General features: G+C 38.2%; 3 protein-coding genes and 1 pseudogene across 3 annotated transcripts; 2 read left to right on the top strand and 2 right to left on the bottom strand.

Moving 5' to 3' along the window:
• Nucleotides 1–7,236: 7,236 nt before the first annotated feature.
• On the bottom strand, nucleotides 7,237–8,173 carry LOC115230162 (alpha/beta hydrolase domain-containing protein 17C-like). The gene is made up of 2 exons (XM_029800374.1): nucleotides 8,155–8,173; nucleotides 7,237–8,124 (listed from the first exon to the last, which is right to left on the bottom strand). Exon 2 carries the CDS (start codon nucleotides 8,119–8,121, stop codon nucleotides 7,237–7,239), a length of 885 nt encoding a protein of 294 aa, XP_029656234.1. The 5' UTR covers nucleotides 8,122–8,124; nucleotides 8,155–8,173.
• A 1,110-nt stretch (nucleotides 8,174–9,283) lies between these two features.
• On the top strand, nucleotides 9,284–9,904 carry LOC115230161. Its single transcript, XM_029800373.1, has one exon. It carries the CDS (start codon nucleotides 9,284–9,286, stop codon nucleotides 9,902–9,904), a length of 621 nt encoding a protein of 206 aa, XP_029656233.1.
• A 4,065-nt stretch (nucleotides 9,905–13,969) lies between these two features.
• Nucleotides 13,970–15,175, bottom strand: LOC118761524 (E3 ubiquitin-protein ligase RFWD3-like). The gene has a single exon (XM_036499531.1). It carries the CDS (start codon nucleotides 14,906–14,908, stop codon nucleotides 13,970–13,972), a length of 939 nt encoding a protein of 312 aa, XP_036355424.1. The 5' UTR covers nucleotides 14,909–15,175.
• A 4,970-nt stretch (nucleotides 15,176–20,145) lies between these two features.
• LOC115230160 lies at nucleotides 20,146–21,261 on the top strand (annotated as a pseudogene).
• Nucleotides 21,262–22,040: the final 779 nt, after the last annotated feature.

The raw sequence follows: 22,040 nt of genomic DNA, 5'->3' as shown, positions 1-22,040 counted from the left end.
ATACCGCTCGGGGGTTTGAAGGATGTGGCTTCCTGTATGTTTTTGATATCCTCCATGTTGGCTCGCTGGAGAGCTTCTATTTTGCGGGCATATGAGCCATATATTCCCTTCTGTCCTCCACAGGACCCTCTCCTGCTCCGTCCGAGACTGTTTTCTTGGGAAGTTGTGTCAATTCCGTACTCCTCACCGTCTTTTGTTTCTTGCGAATTCATAAATGAAAACTCTAAAATTCGTCATGGGTGACTACCTTTGGTTATTCGGGACTTTATCTCGTAGTGCTCGTCCTGCAAATTGTCGCCATTCCGGTAGACTGAACTCCCCGACTGGTCTCTTTGTGGTAACCAAAGGAGCATTACTGAGGCTCGACTTGCGACCGGATTTGGCAGCTGTTCATAATGTCGATGCTGTCCATCGAGGATTTTCGGGACGTTTCTTCCGTGTCTTCTACTAACATTTATTTTTATTCCTAACCATCTTGGGGTTTATAAGAAATTATTTTTTGAATTAATTCCTGAAGTTTTCGACTTTTGGACTCCAGCACACCGGGAAGAAGGCAGTCCATCTCCTCCACAATTGATTGCAAGAACGCGGAAGAAAGAAATATTCCGTGTGTTTTTCCGTCCCCCACAGCCAGCTTATAGCCAATACAGTGCCACAACCAAACCAATGGACAGCCATCGTGATCATCCCTGGAGTGCATTATAGTGTCATAATCGGGGAGGACTTGGTTGAGTGGGATATATTTGTAGTCTGCCATGTTCTCCATTCGAGCAGTTTTGGCAGAACTCTACAATACACCAAAGAAGACTGACTTCGGATTCTGTGCTGCATTTTCTTTTAAGCATTTTTCTAGACTGGGAATAAAATTATTGCGTTGGTTAATGTCTGCGGTAATTATCCTTCATTACGTCATACCGCAAGAAAATCAGCCCACAGTGGAATAGAGAGATGAAACGTAGATACTCTACAGAAATAAACAATATGAGTATGCGTTTGACGTAATAAACTGCATTTTGGCGTATCGACCATTCCCGATCGATAGCCGATTGTCCAATGTCATGGAAACGGAACAGTACTACTTTTGTACTGTTAGTATATATATACATACTTTGTTAAGAAATAAGAACTTGACTGGTCTAGTTTTTATATTTATCTAATTAAACATATATAATCGATCTTTAATATCAATTGTTCATATTGATTTATACATTAATTACTTGTTTATTGGAAGCCGTTTGCGTTTATGAATATGGCATTATTTTATAATTTTAAATCTCATTTATTTAAATTAAAGTCACAAACCAAGCGAGATTGGAAAATGTTAAAAACATGATGCCACACGGCACCCTCTGTTATTTCTGTTCTTTTAAATAATTATGGAGCCACCGTGTGGTTTATAAAGTTATTTAACATTTCTCATACCAAGAAAACAGGAAATGAATTATGCTTTCAAATTATTCATAGCATTTGAATTTTAAATATGAGTTATAATATGATGTTGTCTAAGATCGCCTCAAGCAAGTGGAGGTTGAAAAGTGTCACAAGTATGACCTATTGGCAAGTGAGCTTTCGCTTCTGTATAGCTGTCAAGTAAAAATAATTCCTGTGGTTATGACATGGGATGGAGTTGTCTCGAAATGCTTCAAAAATTATATGAAGAAACTATCTATTGAAGCAGGAACGAGGACATACATCCAATCCGTTGTACTGAAAAGAACGCTCGAGAGTATGATGATCGAACACAAGCACGGAATGAAGGTATCTGGTGAAGAATACGCTTCTGCTTCCAACCGGTATGTGGAGATGGCATGCAAAAATGAAGACGACCCAATGAATGCTAAGAAGATGCAATGGTTGAATCAGATGTGGTAGTGGGGAGTAAGAGGCAGCTGGAAGTAGACTCTTCTTCCAAGAGAAGGAGAGTGGATATCAGCGAGCTGGAGTGAGATCTGCTTAGTTTCTGATTAACTATTAATTTATTATTGGTTTAAAAACGTTTGATGTTGTCTAATATTCGTTGTATTTATACCAGCATTTAATTAAATGCATAATCTGTATTTAAATTTGACAACAGAATATTTAGCTGTCAGAAAATATTAATCTAATCCTCTTTGAATAAATTATTTAATACTTTATTAATTTCCACTACTGATTTCTTGACTTTCGAATTAAGGTTTATTCACGCAGAAAAATAAAACTTGGCATTCACTAAATAACCGCAAGTCAATTACTTGTATTAATTTATGCAAACTTGTTACAAAGTCTATAAAAATGTCAGACTATATTGGGGAATACCCGTTAGTCAGTAATTGCTAATTAAGCACTATAAGAATGTGTCAGGGAGCCAGAGAACAGACGATTAATTAGCATTAAAACGACGTGAATAAATGTAAAGAAAATCTCTGATTCAGTAGACCATATTTTCTTGTGCATAATTTTTAGGCTGTCATTATTGATTGTGAATTTCATTAAGAACTTAATTACAAAATAGAAGGTCAACAGACTAACTATTAATGATAAAATCAGCCGATTGCTTTAGATTATTGCTAATCTTATGAATATCAAATTAAATTTAATCAATCTGTCCAAAGCCGACAAAAAAATTTAATTGAAAAAATTGAAAAAAAGTTTCTGGATTCAATGCATTTTAATTGTCTCATGAATACGAACTCGGAACTTCCAGGTTCTACCTGGTGGCTTATACATGAAAATAATTTTCCTCAAGGTGATGGAATGATATTTTTTGGGTACTTTTGTCGAAGTGGTCGCAGTTTTTTTAGGCCTTTTAAAAAATCTAATAATTTTTGAGGTGGAATATATTATATTTTATTTAAGTCGCTCTATCAATAATTTAAAATAGTATTAACAGAAAATGCACTGCATCCTCCTTACTTATTGGGAGCTGTCGGAATTTGATGTTGCATAAGTCCACAACAGAATTTTCCATGTGACCTATAGTGCCAGTTTATATCAATATTAGGTACATGCTCGCCATAATATTAAACAAAATTAGAAAATAAATTAGTAAAAAATTTAATAATATTTTAAATTATTGATAGAGCGACTTAAATAAAATATAATATATTCCACCTCAAAAATTATTAGATTTTTTAAAAGGCCTAAAAAAACTGCGACCACTTCGACAAAAGTACCGGTTTTTTTAGTTAGTTATTTTTTCAGAATTTATGTGGCGAAAACAAATACAGAACTATAAGGAATCTTTTGCACAGATTGTAAAAGACATAAATTCCTTCTACAGTCCTGGAATTTGGATGCCGCGTACTAAAAATGACTAAATTGGTTAAATAAATTTTTAAATAATTTTAATAACCATTTAAATTATTGATAGAGGGTTATAATTAAATAATCTATTTTTCACTAAAAAAATTAATTAATTTTAATTATCTTCAAAAAAACTGCGACCACTTCGACAAAAGTACCTTTTTTTGTTCATAATCTCATCCTATCCTTTAACACGTCCAAGGCAAAGCGCACTTTGGCACTTCTACAAAAACATTGATCATTAGGCTACAAAATGTGGTCAACTTCTGGCCAGCGAATTAGCATCGATTCACGTTGCTAAAGTAAGCGTATTATCCTTGGTAATAATTTAGAATAGTATGGCAAATTGTTACAAGCATCACCAAAATACCCCCAAAATAGATGACTCAATCAAGGCGTATATTTAAAGAACTATAATTAGGAGACCCTAAAACATCGGTTTTCAAACTGGGGTGGTATGAGGGATTCAGTAGGGTGTATGTGAAAAAATTTTCAAATCTATTGACTTCCACTTCAAAATAAAAAATATTCAATTATAATTGTAATAAAAATTCTAATCAAATTAAATTATTATTATTATTTAAGCCAAACAAAATCACCGTCTTAACCATTAACTAACGTGTTCAGGTGATTCCGACACTTCTCAACAGTCGAGCCATCTTTTCACGATGTTCCGACCGTGACCCCACACACTTTCTGTATGTACGGTGAATGGTTTGTGGTCCATTTCCACGATCCCCCCCATTTGCCTCTACGAGAGACTCCAGTGTTCTATGGACAATTTCCCTATCGGTATGGTCCTTCAGTAGGTTGATAGATCTTTCTTGAATTTTTTCAATTTTTAGCCGGTTCGTTGCCGCCAGGTTACAGCCCCAAGCAGCACATGCATAGCCTATTGTTGGCTCGATATAATGCTTGTAAAGGGTCTTTACCCCTGGCGGATAAGTTCTCCCACAGTTCCAAAGGAAGGCTTTTACAAAATTGATCTTCTTTATACAGGTTGATACGTGAGGTGAAAAACAGAGGAAAGTATCAAACGTTACTCCCAATATCTTCTGTGTTTTCTTTTGTGGTATTGGAATTCCGTTCAACATGACATCAATAGTTTTCGTCCCCATCTTCCTATTTTTCGTGAATAGAGTGACTGCTGACTTTTCGGAACATGCATGTAGTCTGTTTTCATATAGCCATCCATATAAGTCGTCCAGTATTCTTTGTAGTCTTTCCTTCGCGTATTCGACATTTACATCCCTAGATGCGACAACTATGTCATCGGCATAGGAGAGTGTTGTTAATAAATAGATAATTATTAACAAAATATATCTCCACGCTATTAGTTTTTCTTATGAATTTACGGGTTAAGGAGATTCGAAAATAAAACAATTATTATTTCAACTATCGATTTTACTTCGTGATTAAAAACGGAGTGAAAATCCGCAGTGTCTTATTTGTCACAAGATTCTATTTCTTGAATTCACGAAGCCTTCATTACTTTGTCGGCATAAAGTTTCGAATCATTTTAAAATTATCAAATGATTTTTCAAAAACAAAATGGAAAATATTCAGCAAATAATTTTTATTATTAAAAATGATTCATTCAATTTTGAAATTAATTTTGTATTATTAAAAATATCTTACATGAAGCAATTTACGTCTGTCGAGTCCACAATTCACTTTAAAATTTACTAAGTGTGATTCCTCATTCGCTGAATGGTTTTTGGCTGTAAACCCGGATAAAAAAGAGAAAACAATTATATCCCGCCTCGCGACGAGAAACGGGAAGTGGAGAACTTGCAAGAAAGTTGGATCTCTCCTTGGGGATTCGAAGGACATTATTTGAAGGAAAGTATTGGCTGTTGCTTCTTTTAAAAAATGTGGACGATCTGGATGAGACGCGAGTACATAGGAACACGCCTTCATATTTGACTTTACAATTTCTTCGTTGAACCAATCCTACTTTACAACGCGGGAATCTGGTCTATCCGCTAAAGAAATGGTGCATTTCAACTCGTTATACAGACGACAATTAAGACAATTCCTAGGATGGCCGAATAAAATGAGCAAAGAACTATACAGAATTACTTATACATTCAAATCGCAAATTAAGCGATGGCCATGAAATAGCAGTTCTTTGGACATATCTTAAGAACATCGCAAATTACTCCGGCTAACCAGGCCATGGAATCTTACTTCTGCTTATCAAACAATACAACATATTGGGCCGACAAATAACAATATTAACGACCACGCTGGACCATGAACTCAAAACAATTGGAAGAAAACTGAAATCGATAGATGACCTGGACGACCTGAGAGATCTTGCACGAAATAGGGGAGGATGGAAACGACTATCATAACGTATTCTGAGTCGCGTAGCAAAAGTGAAATCTTAACTAACCTTTTGATTTCGCGTGAATTGGATAATAATTACATGATTTCTTACCGAGTCGCAAATGCAAAATTGTTAATCATATCAAAAGTCTTTTGAATTCACGAATTTTTTATTTAATTTGTGAAGAATTTAGTTCAGATGAGGAGGTTTTAGTATATTACACAAAAGTCCGGTGGTTATCCAAAGGAGGTGTTTTTTTGAGAGTCCGGAATTTGAAGAATGATATTTATGAATATTTTCTTAGCAAAAACAAACATTTATATTCATCAATGTGATCAAATAAGTATTAGGATATAATGCTATCTTATTTAAGAGACATTTTTTTGCGAATTAATGTTCTGAATTTATCGGTACAAACAAAGAGAATTAGAATTGTTGATTTTTTAGAAAATACAAGTTTTTTAGGAAATAGTGTAAATATTTAAGCCTTTCTTTATGAAGCTCCAATTGTGGATAGATAATACAAAAAATTTTAATTTTACACTTAGGTGTAAAATAATATCAAAACATTAGATTATATATAATCGATTTTTCTTATTTTTTTCAACAACATATCTCTTCCAAAAAAGATTTTCGTCATTGTTAAATTTAAAATCAGTTCATTGGGCAAGAAAAATGTTAAGGATTATAATTTTGCGTGAAATCAAAGAATCCAAAAATAAAAAGATTAGTCATTGATAAACAAAATTTCATTAATTGAAGAATTTGTTTCTTTAATTTTTAAAATCTATAAGGGGTACGCAAAAAATTATTTAAACGTCAATCCTAGCAAGACTACAAACGCCAAGAATAAAATAAAGGTGGTACGCGAGACAAAAAAGTTCGAGAACCATTCCCTTAGAACGTATTTGGGTAAAGTATTGAAATGGGTGGATTGATAGAGATGACTGTCAGCAGATCAGTGCTTTGAAAATAAAGAAAAAACTTGACGAGGACAATAAAGTGAACCTTAAAAGTGGGCAAAGGACTCTCAACTTCAATTGGACGACATCAGTAGATCCCGGCATTCCTTAGAAACTAAAGAGGGGATTGAGTGCAGATAGGCATATCTTTTTGTAATCAATGCTAGCATTTTTTATAAATGATTGATGGTTCACGGTAATCTCTGCAGAGTTGTAGTGATTGGAACCTGTTTTTTGTTCAGTAAGTTGCGGACCAGTGCCGGCAGAAAACTCAGCTTTAAGGAGACTCCGTGATTGTGTGGCCATGTGTTTACAGTAAATAAAATAGATTTTATTTTTTGGTCAGCAGGCGTTTAAAATATATGTAGTTGATTATTATTGCTAAAAACAAACTTCGAAATACTTTTTTATCAAACCTTATCTAATCTTTAAATTTCATCACAGATTATATTAATTTTTTTTGATTAAAAGACAACGAAAAACGTTAAGTCCCAGCGGCAAGGACGCAGTGTGCGTTGATTATATTAATTAATTAAAAACAGTAATTGAAACCCATGAAAACCAGACAAAAATGAGAATGATGTAAATGAAAGTACCTCGATATCTATAATGGAAAATAGTCTACTTAAAGAAATGAATGAAACACAACATAAAAGTAGATTAGTCAAACGGAGCAACTTTATTAAGAAAATTCTTGAGATATTTAAAAAAGTCGGGCATTAACTCAATGTCATTGTGACCAACATGTGGAATAAAAAATACATCCGTAATATCAGAACGAGCCTTCGCAGCGAGCAGACGACTGTGTTCAACATGGACAATAGTATCGGCCTCTCCATGGACGATGAGCGTCGGACATTTGACCTTGCTGATCCTACCAAGACTGCAAATGCCAAGAATATAATACTTATTAAAAAACACGCCAAAACGCTTCATCTTCCTGGGAGCAAACAAAAAATGCAATCCCGAGGCCAAAGGAGCAACCAAAATAAGACCACGCGTCTGAACAAGACAGGCCAAGTAAAGGGAGGCGACTGTGCCTATACTGTGTCCGTAGAGCACAATTCTCTCCATAGGCACAAAGAATCCGTTCAAAGTACAGTCCCAAGCCGCCTCGACGTCCGCATACAAGTCGGCTTCGGAAGGACGACCTGAACTTCCCCCATAGCCCGAGTAGTCGTAGCAAACCACGTTACAGTGGAGACGTCGTGCAAGCATGAGGTAGCACTCATACAGCAGACCGAGGTCCCCGGCATTTCCGTGACTACAAAGGAGAGTGCAGCGGGGTCTTCTGAATGGAGAAATGTGCATAACGGTGATTCGGTTGCCCAAGGAAGTGTTCCAAATCTTCATTTGAGTGTATGCTAGTTCGTCCGGCTCGATTTTGCACATTTCCTCGTTGAAGATGCATTCAATTCCTTTTTCTTGCGTTTGTTTAACTTTGTAGGATGGGGGTGTTGGTGGGTGAAATGCTATTTTGGCTGCTATACGGGATGGGAATGGTGGACAACAGAAAGTATGAGCAAGGAATCTCACTAAATCCATTATCTAAGCAGTTAAATTTATAAATTTAGTAACCACAAAGCTGCACAACACAAGGTTCGGAATTATATCCAATTATTTTATTTAAGCTTATTTTATATAAATTTTCAAAATTTTTAATATTAATATTCGAATCTACTATTAGTTAAGAAATTAATATTCTTTTTCCATTCCCGTGAACTATGGCGAATTAAAAACCTTCCAAGCCGGGGACTCTCCAAAAATATCAAAACTAGTCTGACTCGATTATCAATATTGTCTCTCTTGTATGGTAAGTCACTTTGAAATGCGTGCTATACTGGGCTTATTTTTTGGCTGAGGACAAATATTTGGATTCAAGTGTTTAATGATGCTGCCAGGTCCTTGCAGTCAAAAGTGGAAATAACAATTATAGACCTCATTGGAATGATATTTTGGGGTATATCATTTCATTAAACAGGTTTTAAAAATCATCTGAATGTATAATTAAACTTGCCGTCTTCTCTAACATAATCTGATGGGAAACAAGAATATTCTTTCTGAATTGTAAATGTTTACAAATACACAACCGTTCTTGTTTATTTTAATTGAATGTGTGTTTATGGCCACTTAATATTCCAAGTACTAATCCTTAATCTTCTAAATGATTCTTATTATTAAACACATCGTAAAACAACGTTAGTAAAGAAAGTCCGATTCTCAGATGCCCGAAGACATGGAGAAACGTTAACATCGAGTGAAGATAAAGTATTGGTAATTAAACATCTTTTAAACAAGAGATTTTGGATTAATAAAGTCAAAAAAAGACACACAAAAGTTAGATACGTAGTCTTTTAAGAAACAATCATATTTACAGAACTAACTATTTCGCCAAAATATCACAAGCCGATTAATCTCCTGCTAGAACTTACATGTTGGAACTTTATGGAATAAACTCGTAAACAACATAAAATTATTGGCTAATCACACAATTGGGACAGTTCACAAAACATCCAAAGAAATTTAAGACCTTCAAATAAAATAATTTTAGGGTCAAGATTGTTTAGCTTATAATCATGAGAAGATTTTTATAATAATTCTGGTTTAAGTGGACAGCAAACTTACATATCGATGGGAAAAGAATTGGGAAAGTAAAGTTAAGCCGGGGAATACTCAAGGAGATTCATTGTCCCCGCTGCTATTCGTTATGGCGATGGATCCCCTAAGCAGGATGCTTAACTCCATGTTTCCCAAACTCGAAATTAGTCGGGAAGATCCCAATATGTTGACATACTCCACCAATCATTTCTTCTTTATTGACGATCTGAAAATAGTTGCCCTCAAAGAAGATGTGTTAGTCAAAATGATGGAGGCTGTTAATGGATTTTTTGAAAGTGTCGGCCTAGAGATGAATTCCGAAAAATCAGCATCTAATGTGGAATCTTTATCATGCTGTGAGACTGTCGATGGAATCAACGGATATCGCTACTTGGGTGTACTTGAAGATGGCGGAAGTAATGTTCTCAAGAATAAAGTTATGGACTCCATATTGGAAAATGTCAAGAAGAGGATAACTATGTTGTCAAAAACAAACCTGAATGCTGTAAATTTGTTTCGTGGAATCAATGAATATGCATTATCCCTATATAATTATTATATTGGGCTAATCAATATTGAACCTTACGAATTTGATGAGATTGACCAACAAATACGCCGATTACTTACGACTCTCAAGTTACACCTCCAGCCTGCAAATAAGGAGAGGTTGTATTTGGACCGCAAGACCTTGGAAGAGGACTTGCCTCAATTTCATTCAAAAGCGAATTAATGCTCTTCCAGTTTCTTAAAAGTTTGGAAAAACAGTCGACTACCTGTCTGCGGAGGTCGGGTATTCTGCGAGTAATAAAAGGAAAAAAATGGCACTTAGCCACAATCGCAGAATTTCTTGTCTCCAAATATGCAGCTGTCGGCAGGGAAAATCTGACCATTGAGTTACTGAAGGACGCACAAAGGAAACTCTTGCTTAACCGAATTAACAGTAAATCACTACACTCGGTGATGTTCAAATGTATGGAGGAATCAGATGTCGACATATCTACTTCTTCGCAATGGCTATCGAAAGGGAACAATGGTCCACGAAGCGAAGCATTGTACTGTCTTTTGCAAGATAGGAATTTGTTCTTTGCATACACGGGATCACTATGCGTCCACTGCAAAAAAAGCAGGCAGACTGTTGACCATCTAGCCACGCGGTGTGGTAGGATGCTAAACAGTGATTATCTCCGAAGACACAACGAAGTGGTAAAGTGTATTCATCTCCACTTGTGTCGAATGTATGGAATAAAACGAAGCAGGAAATTGAAAGGACATTCAGTCGTGTCAACAATGTCGACCCAAAATGTCGAAATTAGAGTTGACACTTCAATTATGACTGAAACAAAGGTTCAATTCAATAAACCTGATATCTTCGTTTATGACAAGAGGAAAAGAGAAATTCATTTAATCGAAGTGGGAGTTACCTCGCAAGACCGTTTAAAGCAAGTTGAAGTGGAGAAATTTCACAAATATGACCTGCTTGCAAACGAACTGTCGGTTCTCTATGAAGCAAAAGTGAAGATTATTCCAATTGTCTTGACATGGGATGGAGTTGTCTCAAAGTTCTTTAAAAGTCATATGGACAAATTATCCATTGAAGAAGGAACGAGGACATACATCCAGTCGGTTGTGCTGAAGAGGACTCTAGAGAGTATGTTTATTGAACACAGACATGGGATGAAGGTAGACAACGAGGAGTACGCCTCTGCCGCCAATCAACTTGCGGAGCTGGCATGTCGTGAGGACACTCAGTTGAACAATTACTTTGACGCAGAAATGAAAAATGATGAGAATTTTGTTGCAAACTCTTCTTCCAAGCGAAGAAGAGAAATCACTGACGATCTGGATTCTTAAATAATTTAAGATAGAATTTACATAATTAATTTTTTATTAAACATTATATTTATGCATTTTTAATTTAAATAAAATAAAAACAATAAAGTAATGAAGAAAAGGCAATGATTTTATGTCGCTCGAATATCAACGAATTTTAAGTGAATGACTTGATAATTTGTACGAGAAAGAGTATCTTCTTCAGCAAGACGGAGCGACCTGTCATACATTCAGGTCAACGAAAGGGTACCTCACTAAAAATAATATAAATCTCTTGGAAAATTGGCCGAGTCAGTTTCCGGACTTGAACATAATCGAAAATCTATAGTCGATTTTAAAGAGAATTGTAAATGCGTCCTTAATTCAGGAATTATGGAGTGAGACAAAAAATAACATCGAAAATGATGTGGTTGTAAGACTTTCTGAATCCATTTTAGAAAGAATTTTTTCAGTAGTAAGGACTACGAAACATTGACTTATTCAGTAAAATTAAATTTGATTTTTGCGTTTTTTAAAAAGCTGCCTCTAACATATGGGAGGATTGTTTTTCCATTTTCTAAATTGCCAGAAATATTCCGTCCTTATAATTGTTGCAAACTGGTCGATCTTAGACAAAAAATTATTTTACTCTTTTAGACTTTTCGAAATTTTGCCACAAATATGGATTTTTAGTTAAAAAATAGGGTGCCTCTAACATTTGGCCGAGACTGTACAATATGTTCGTAAAGCCACTCTTACTGTACAACTCCTCTACCTGAACAGTTACAATGCATGCAATGATAAGTTTTAACTCCTTCTACAGAACCTAGCTCAAATAAATCCAAAAAATCTCCCAGCCAAAGCACATCTCAAGCAAATACCTCTACTCCCATTACAATATACACCCTCTGAATGGAAAAAATGTGAAGTAACAGATGGGGTTTATTTGGAAACATCTTAAGAATGGACAAGAATACTACTGCTAATCTTGCAATTAAACACCTCCACTACGCTCCTCATTTGAGCTCGACTTTCCAGAGAAGATTACGGATTACGCTTCTAACCATTCTACATAAGACCTGACTCTGATTGAAAAGGCTGACACGATCCTGGGCTCCCGAGGAAAATATCAAGGAACAGAGGGAACTGGAAGCGATCAACAAAACGTATTTAGGAGATGGTGGCACAAGGGAAATAACTATCTTAAATGATAGATTTTAGTAATAAAGCGGAAAACTTTTATAAAATCAAATCTTTGATTAGTTATTTGTGGTTTTCTTTATTCTTAAAATAACATTTGTTCATTTCTTGATTTACAATCATTAATTTTTCAAAAAGTTTGACCACCCAAAAAGTTATTTGGGATTATTTTGACCAAATCCTTAAAATCATAAAAATAATAAGGTCTTTAGACAATCCAAGTATCTTCCCAATTCGATTCTCAGTGAGATCTACCGAAAATATTTAATCAAAGAATGTACGTTTATATCCTTTAAGCCGTGGGTGCCTGCTTGAGACACTATTCTGAACTCTCTTTTTATGCCAAAAAAGTTTGATAGTGTAAAATTTATTAAATATAAAAAGCATATCAAATAAGCATCTGATAAAATTCTTAGATAAAATTAATGGCTTGTTTCATTTTTGGAAATAGCAATTTGAAGAGAATGTAAATCTATTTCAAGCACAGAAAACCGATCGCGAAGTGGCAATTCAGTTTTCTTGAAGCACAAAGGACATTGAACTGTCCACCCGGTCACACTGAGTTGCTTAATTATGCACCTTCTGCAGAGTGTGTGCAGACATTCGAACAAAAAGAGGGGAATTTTCAGTTGTTGGTTAAATAGACAACGACAGGATTTGCAAACTCCATCCTTATCCTGCTCAATATCGATGGAAATATAGTCAATTGAACTTAGTATAAGCTCAGTCTCATTCGAATCCGAAAGCTTTTCTGTTTCTTCGTCAAAGCCATCGAAAGGGTCCCATTCGTCTGAATCATCGCTCGAGTCGTCACTACATGTGCGACCTCAGATTTGCTAACCTTTCGAACTCGAGAGACTCGTATGAATCAGATTCGGATTCTTCATTGTTGTTATCTTCAGAACTAGACATGTTTGAATGGGCGATTGGCAACGCTTAGAAAGTGCAGATGGGTTGGCTATCAAATATATATTTAAATACTCGATAACATGTTTGTTATATACATTTTATTCATTTTGTTTATTAATATACATTATATTTCTCGTTCTGTTATATCCACCGTTCGTTCATCACATTGTTATATTCTGAAATATAATTAATGTGTTTATTTTGTGACTTTGGTTGTTTGGTTTAAGGCCAATCATTTCTCCTTTATTGCTCAGAGTATGTCATCAATCGATTATACTGCTATTGAGATTACTTCACATAATTAGAAAGCCATGTTTTCATTACAAGACAAAACATGTAAGTTTAATTGTTTCATGAATGCAAAAAACTTCCAGAAGAGAAACATTTCTTTCATATTTTGAATATCGTCACCATACGTTAGACAAGGGATCATATTAGAGGTGCCGTTGGATAGTTTAGGACTGAATATAAATAATAGAAAACGTTAAAATACACAAAAGATTAGCACCTTCACAACACAAAAACCAGAAATAACGACATTTTAATCAAGAGTTGATTTGTCAGGTAAAACTAATTGTGATATCCAATTATGCCTGTTCGTCTCATCATAACTGACTCACTCAGATTGTGTATTCTATATTATAAATTCTCTATCAATTCATATTTTCACAAAGATCCACCACGTCCTTTTTGATTCGACTAATAAAACATGTATGACGTAAAATGATATCAGCAAGAATCAGCAAAAGTAGATTGTAGGAATCATTAATTAGTTACTCCATTCTCTCTTTACAGACAGGCTAGTGAAGACAAAAGACAAGAGAAATGAAACAAGGCGCATAAAAATAATGTAATTATTATAAATAAAATGTTAATTTCATTCTTTTTGTGATAGTCGATATATTTGGAGAGATTTCGAATTGAGAACAGCCAACAAATTTTTGTTAGAAGGACAACTTCCGTAGGGAAGAACATCGAGTGGAACTCCATCGACAGGAATTTGTCTCATAAAATGGGGACAACCAGTCGAAAACACGTTCAATTTCGGAGTTTGTTGATCACTGGCACACACAATCACATCATCTGGAAAATTAGGTCTTGTAAACACGGAAGAGCGCTGGACGGACGGACCAGACCCCGGATTGCTGAAAGCATGAGTAGGCCCTTTGTATCCACCCTCTTCCATCAGACTGTCAAGTTTGTACAACTCAAGCCGATTGACGTTGGTGGTGGCGGATGACTGTCTGTAGGTGGCCAAAACATTCCGTGATTCTGCATCCACAGAAATTGAGGAAATCATGGCATTGAGAGGACATTCCATCCGCCGATAGTGATCTGTCATACACTCAATGCAGAATGAAATGGACTGTGTTTGTCCGACAAGCAGACTATTCCGATCTGAGTACAAAGTGTGGACAGGGGAGTTGTTGAGTGCAGGAAATTGACAAACACGAGTGAGATTTCGAATATCAAACACATCGACACACCCACAGGACCCTCCGACATAAAAATAAGACGACTCGACTGAATTCCAACAACACGACCACAAAGCAGTGGGGAGAGAAAAATTGAAAAGCACACACGAATTGTGCACGTCTGTTATTTTAGCACATTTGTCGAATCCCACTGAAAGCAGCAGATTTGGGCAAGTCTCAGAAATTGCCAAATCTCGAATGACTCCCCCATGGAGGTGGACATCCTGCACTCTCCCAAAGTCATGTTTTTTGAAAACCCTCACTCCAAACCCGGCAAAATTGACGGTTTGGCGACTGGAAGACCGACGGGACACAACCAAATCGTCGTGGGAGTGGGTCATCACTCTGTACCGAGCATTATCCTAATATTTCTCCAAAAATGAAACTCCAGATGGAAGAGGTACTCGACAAGTCCCTTCGTAGTGCCACAAGTCGTCCAAATCCCCTTCATTGGGCACAGAGGTCACCTCCCTTCTCCGCAAAAAACGAATTTCACCACTCAAGTCCTCGATGTACATTTTGAGCATGGAGATCTCCCTTTCCGCAGTTTGTCGTCGTTTCCTCTCCAAATTAGTCCCTTCTCGAACAGCCTCCAATTCGGAGTGGTCGACTGCCTAAGAATTGAATGTGTCACCCAACTGTCAGTCTCCGCACGTAGAGAAGTCGGATGTCACCTCTCCGGGCTTTCTTGTTGCAGTTGGGACACCGTCCATTCGCGGAAGAAATCAGCCACCGACGAATACAACTAAGGAATAGAAAAATGGAATACTCGAATCCAAACAAGTGTCCACATCGAAGAGAACACAGTCGGTGGGGTCCGTAATTGGTCCACGGTTCGAGGCAAATGGGACATGAACTCTGTCGGAATTATTATTGGAATGACAGCTGTATCGTCGCTGTGTTGTGGAGATGAGGGCTTTTTTCTTTTTAGTATTGGACTGGAGTTGGTCGAGTCCTGGGAGTCGTCGTTTCTTCTCAGTCCAGTGTTCTAATATTATCAATGGACAGGTCTGCCTCTTGGTCGTCGCCTGCACTGCACATTGAACCACAAAGTCACTCTTTTTGGAGGCGCTTAAATGTGATGATTAATTAAGAAATTAAAAATCTCTACTTGTCGGTATTTATACAAAATATAACTTACGTAAATAAATAATTAATGTGGCACACACGCATAGTTGAGCTACACGAATGGCGTAAATACTTATCAATCAATACACTCATGGAACTATGACGAACACAACAACATTCCAACTGCTTGGGTGAGTCAAGTCTGTTTGAGAAATTCCTTATTTCTAAAATCCATTTCACAATCCATTCAGGAATAAATGAAATAATATAGAATCTATATAAAAGGAAAATAACAAGGTCAGGAACAGAGCGGCCAAGTCAATATATCAAGTCTGTTCGAAAATCCCTTATTCCTAAAATTAATTCGCAGTCTCAAGATGCAGAATTATCGAATTGGATTTCACAATTGAGGAATAAATAATCTTGTATTTGAACCACAGACAGATTTGTAATCCACTACTGATATCTCATTAAATAAACTTGTTTACTTTGGAATTTGAAAATTGCTAAATCTATAAACTTCCTTTGACTAAGTCGACATGAGTAGCCGGAATGATACGTCAAATGAAATTGGTAGACGTAAATTATATTCTTTAATGGATTAAAACAATTATTTGGATATAGGGTGAAAAGTTCGTCCGAAAATATGAATATTCTTTTGAAATCGATAGAAAACCGACACATCCGAAAATCCAAGACGGTCTGCCAACACAGCCATCATCTCCACATCACTCCCCGCCACTTCAGTATACACACTCTCCATTCCGTTGAATTGGAGTGCCGTGCTCAATGCCTCGAACAAGTGGATGACTGCATTGTGGTCCCCCATATCCTCCGACAGACACATCCTCATGAAGGAAAGGGCTCCATCACTCATCCCCTCGACAGCCACGAGATTCAAATAAAAGTCATTATAATCCTCCGGTGTCACCGAGGCCGTGACAAACCCGACAATTCTGTCCCCGTCTGCTACATCACAGAGCAAAAAGGTAAAAAAAGAGTCCATGGCCATTGTTTGGAGAAGGACCGAGTCATCCCCCCCGACAGAACTGTTCCACACAATCCCAAAGTCCATAACCAAATTCTACAATAAAGAAGGACTAACAAACAGCGTGAAATGCCTCATCATAGACAACCACCTTATAATGAGGAAAGAGAAGGAGGGGTGGCTGGTGAGTCAAATCAGGGAGGTGGCCGATCGGTTGAATAAGCTTCTATAAGATGGAGTGCTACTTTGAGTTCGTTGATGAGAATGGACGATTCGGACTCAATGGCATCGAATTCCATCAAGTCTACACTTTTATTTTCCTTCCCGGGAATCAAGTCGCCCCTGAACTTACCGAGATCTACAGAATGAAGACATCGGACAACTCAGCCAAGTGAGAACCACAAAAACGTGTTGAAGAGTCCATCGGAGGTGGCAAATGTAGGGAGCCAGTTCATCAGAAATTAGTCGGTTGGGCATTGAGGCAATTCTGCCCAGCACAAACACAATCTGCTCAATTTGGGTGAGAAAGGAAGTCATCCTTGTCCTCCATTCACAGTACGCGAGGGACTCGACTCTCCCCTGAGCACAACCACAGTTATCTGTCAGCCACGCGTATTGGGAAATGATGTCTCTTCCCGACTCCGAGAATTCGAATGGGAGATAGAACAAGTTGATCAACACGTCCAAATCAGACACCTCCACTGCCCGAATAAGGGGCAACTGAACTCTGTCAATCTCCATAGGCTCAGAAGACAATTTTCTGGAGTGAATGAATCCAGGCGTGTCATCGAACGAGTTGATTTGGTCAAGAAACCCAAGTTGAGCCTCTTTGTAACTCGATTGGGTGACCGACCAGTTCAGCCAATCAACAAAAGTGAGAATAGGAAACGTATTGCACTCAAATTCCATATTGGGGTTAAGAAATACTCCTCTGGTCACGTGAATTATCCCCGGATCCCTCGAAGAGTAGGGACCAAGATTAAGCATATGTTGGCGACTGTCATTGCTGTGAATATTGTCCCAAATTATCACTGGACGATTCATCATCTGCAAATCACTGTCGACATATCACCGAGTTTATGCAGGATAAAGAATCTGCACTGATTGTCCTGGCAATGACCGAGTCCCCAGTCCACAAAATGTCTATTCCCGACAGCAGACAATTCCCAATGGAGACCAAATAGTCCCAACATGTCTTTTTGTTTGCATAACTCGTACAGTACACTACGACTAAACAGACAGGGAAACCCGTCGGACAGAACAGGAACAGACGAGGATTCAAATACGTGAATATTCGGTTGGTGAGGTCGACCTGAGCCCCCGCGAGTGACGGAAACACGGCTTGGTCCCTCTCGCTCATTTTGAGGTCAATATCGTCGAAAAACAGTCCGAAAGAATTGCAGCCGAGTTGTTGGATCTGCTGATTAATTCTCCTTACTTGGCATAGTTTGGCGAGTAGTTTTTGGACATCTTCTCCGGACGAGTAGACAATATCTAATCCTGGGGAAATGGCATAAATCAATTCCACATTATTTTCCGAACTGGTTTCGATCAGTTTTTGGAAATTGTCTGAGGAATGTGAGAAAAATACTTAGTTCTGTGTCATCGTAGAGAACTCTCCACTGCAGTCGATGTTTGGGGTCGTCCTTGGGGGCGTAGATATATGTGTTGAGGTGTAGTTGGCCCATCCGATTGAACAGGGCCAGTCTTTGTGAATGAGTCCACGAAATTCCATAAAACCCTTTCAAATTAAGCCCAGAAAAACCTTCGACGATTCCTGAAAGATAAATTTGGCTATTCATATATCAACTAACTTTAAAAATGTATTCTAAAATAAATTATTTATTTTTTTACAATATAATTTTTTTAATTATTTATTATGATAAATAAATAAAATAACTTGTCACGTTATTCAGACATTTTTGCCTAAAAAACAACCAAAAGAATTGATTTATTCTGGGTAAATACTCTCAACAGAACAAAATAACTGGTCGGAAACGTGGTCATCCCACAGCAGGCCATCAGTCGTGTCATTAAACCCAGAATCCCGACTGCTGTCCTCCAAGGCTTTAAGGACTGAATGATCGTCGAATAAATCACAGTCAGACCAGGAGTCGTCAATTGTGGCACAATCCTCCTCAGGATTTATTTTCTGGAGACTGCCTTTGACTTGTTCAGGCGAGTGGATGAGACATTTCCTCACTTCTGCCGCCACTGACATCCAAAATCAAGAAATTTACATTTTTTAAGACTATGGACACTTTTGGGGAGTGTCCCGATGTGGGTTACAGTGAAATCTCCTGGAATTGAACTGTTGTGGCCAAATAATAGTTCTTCGTCTGTTATTTCCTCCTTCTTTAGCACATTGGACTTGAAAATATATCTCAGATCACAGGCGTTATCCACATCATCACACTCCACCACAGACTTCATCGATATTATTTAAAATTTAAAATTACAACACAAAATGACTAATAAATAAATTTCGATATAATCAAATTCATTTTTTGTAGCAAACTTCATAAATCTTTATTATTAAGGGAAAAATAAGGACAAAGGGGAGAAACAGCACACAAATGACACTTTGGAGAAATGGCCGTGCAAATGGACTGCCCAAAGCCTACAAGAACAGCATTAATCTGCCCCCAATGCTCTCTTCACTCAACCTGGACAAATACCTGGGCATATTTGCTTCCAACAGTCGACGTGTCTTTTCCGGATTTGCACAACCTCCTCCAAACCATCCAAGTCGATTGACAATTCTATGCACGTGTGTGTCCACAGCTATCCCCACGTTTTTTCCCCATGCAATATTCATGACTAAATTGGCCATTTTCTTGCCCACGCCTGGAAGTCTGCAGAGACCCTCCAATGTGTCTGGAATGTCCCCCTCTTGCCTGATCATATTCGTCACTCTCAGAATATATTCTGCCTTCTTCTACTGGACTAGTCAGGATTATTACGTTGAAAAAGCCGACTGGTTTTATTATGTTGGATAAGGCTGATTTGGTCAGTTTGGACACATTCTCGACATCCACTTTGGCCAAATTAGTCCTGAGGTTGTCCATTGCCTGGGCTGTCACTTGGTCTTTGGTCTGACTGGACAACATGGCTCCAATGAGGGTTTGATAGCGGAAATCCTTGGGGGATGCTCTTTTATCCCCGAGCATGTGACATCCCATTGTGTCCACTGGACTGGTTATCGAGGACCTCATTTTGACAATCCCGTTATACTGGTGCCACCACACCTCATTCTGTTTCATTAATAAAATATTTAAATTTTAAATATTAATTGGTCTAGTGGGAATCGACAATATGAGCAATTTTGAAGTGAGTGTGGAAAAAGTGGGGAATATTCGAAGACATCGAGGCCGGCGTTGCATGCCCAGAGACATCCAAGACAACAAGGCCCTTCAAGAAGCCATAAAAACAGTATCCTCCACCACTAACGATAGCTACCCGAAAACTACAACTTTGAAATAGAAAAGACACTCTGGCGAATAAGAGAACTATCAGCCCGAACAGTGGCCTTACAAATGCCGGAAGGACTATTCCTCTTTGCCTGTACGATTGTGGATATCCTCGAACGGTTTGTAACCTAATGGAGTGCAGGTTCTCCCCCGGAGTGAGTGTAATCATAATGGCTGATGTGATCTACGGAGCCTGCTGTGTGGATGACTTGACTGCCGAGTCCTTAGGCGTGGATCTGCTGGTTCATTACGGCCACAGTTGTCTGGGTGGGTATGTTTGGCCACTCTAGTCTCCGTCAGTCAAATGTCGTCTGTTCGTCTGCTGTATGTGTTTGTGGACATTGCTTTCGATATTGCCCACTTGGTGGACACTCTTCAAGCCAATTTCAGTCCCCGAGAGAGGATTGCTGTGATGAGCACAGTCCAGTTTATTAAAAGCCTTCATGTCTTATCGGCTTATGATTTTTAGGAATTAAAGACTTGTCTGCCTCTCTATAATATTGTCCTGCCCAGAGAGAAGCCTCTTTCCTCGTGTGAAGTACTCGGCTGTACTGCCCCTCGATTGGAGGACTTGGATCTAATCATGTCAGTCCTCCACTCATTTCCAGTTATGTGGGCGATGGAAGATTCCACAGCGAGGCTCTCATGATTGCTAACCCGAGACTTCCCCTCTACAAGTTGGGTGGGTTGATTCCTTGTAGTTACAGTCCCTATACGCGCACACTCACACGGGAATATTATGACTATGCTCAAATGATGAGTGTCCGTGGGAAGGATATTGAATTGGCCTCATCCGCACATACTTTTGGACTAGTTCTGGGTACTTTGGGGAGACAGGGGTCACTCAAAGTGCTGCAATGTTTGGCACAGACATTCGAAAAGGCTCGTCGGTCGTTCGTCCTTGTGCTTATATCAGAACTGTCGCCCACACGAATGGCACATTTCGGGGATGCTATTGACGCGTATGTTTGTTATGTGCATTCCCAGATGGGTACAGGTTGCCTGTCCTCGTCTTTCCATTGACTGGGCTCGTGCTTATGACAAACCACTGTTGACTCCCTACGAAGGAATGGTGGCTGTTGGGGCAACCCCGTGGCGGGAGGACTATCCAATGGACTACTATGCATCTGCCAGTTTGGGGCCATGGACACCCAACCATGCTTGTTGACTATTACTTTATTGTTTAACTTTGATTGTTGTGCGGTATATTAGCATGGAATGTGAGTCGACATGTGGCAATTTTTCTGCACTATGTACCCCTCTCTTGTGCAGTTTGTAGTCTGGGACTGAAAATGAGTTGTGTATGCTTTTGAGGAGGGCACAGTCGTCGAATTTGACCACATTTCGTGACGCGTCCACATAACTGGAGACGTGGGACACAAACTAGTACTTTCTGTGCATTTTCAAGTCACCAGTCTCAACCCGCAGAGCAGTCCACACCAATTTGGAAGCCGGTTTGTTTATTCCTGCTTTTTTGTCAACTTTTGAGTAAAAATCATTGAATTCGGAGTTTGTCCTCACAACTTTTGCATTTACGAATCGCTCAGCGAGAAATGTCGTGGTCGAATAGAGCAATGGAAACTCCGTTCTTTTCTCCACTCTTTGAGGATTCAATTCATTTCTTGTCACTACAAGTCAATTAGTCAAGCACTTTGGTAGGGGGAATGTGGAAAATATTGAAGCATTTGACGATCAAACCACGCACAATCTCGGTAGTATTTCCGTGTATTTGCTGCTGGGTCATTCGCCTGTTCTTCCGAGGAGTGCGGAATCGAGTCCTCGCATGATAAACCCAAAAACAAGTCCAAAGAGGCTTGTTTCTTTTTATCTAGTCTTCCTTAAATGCAGACATACCAAAGAATGTGTTGCTGTAATATCGTGACAGATTGGGAATTATGTCGGTGGCCGTGGATATGATGTCTGAGGGGATGTAATAATAACGAATGT

Source organism: Octopus sinensis, unplaced genomic scaffold (assembly GCF_006345805.1).
Source record: "Octopus sinensis unplaced genomic scaffold, ASM634580v1 Contig14649, whole genome shotgun sequence".
Taxonomy (NCBI): Eukaryota; Metazoa; Mollusca; class Cephalopoda; order Octopoda; family Octopodidae; genus Octopus; species Octopus sinensis.
The sequence above is the reverse complement of the archived record's forward strand: the minus strand, read 5'-3'. Positions and strand labels throughout refer to the sequence as shown.

Bases quoted from the DNA above. Each gene is read 5' to 3' on its own strand.
- LOC115230162 (XM_029800374.1), bottom strand. From the start codon at position 8,121: ATGGATTTAGTGAGATTCCTTGCTCATACTTTCTGTTGTCCACCATTC.
- LOC115230161 (XM_029800373.1), top strand. From the start codon at position 9,284: ATGGCGATGGATCCCCTAAGCAGGATGCTTAACTCCATGTTTCCCAAA.
- LOC118761524 (XM_036499531.1), bottom strand. From the start codon at position 14,908: ATGACCCACTCCCACGACGATTTGGTTGTGTCCCGTCGGTCTTCCAGT.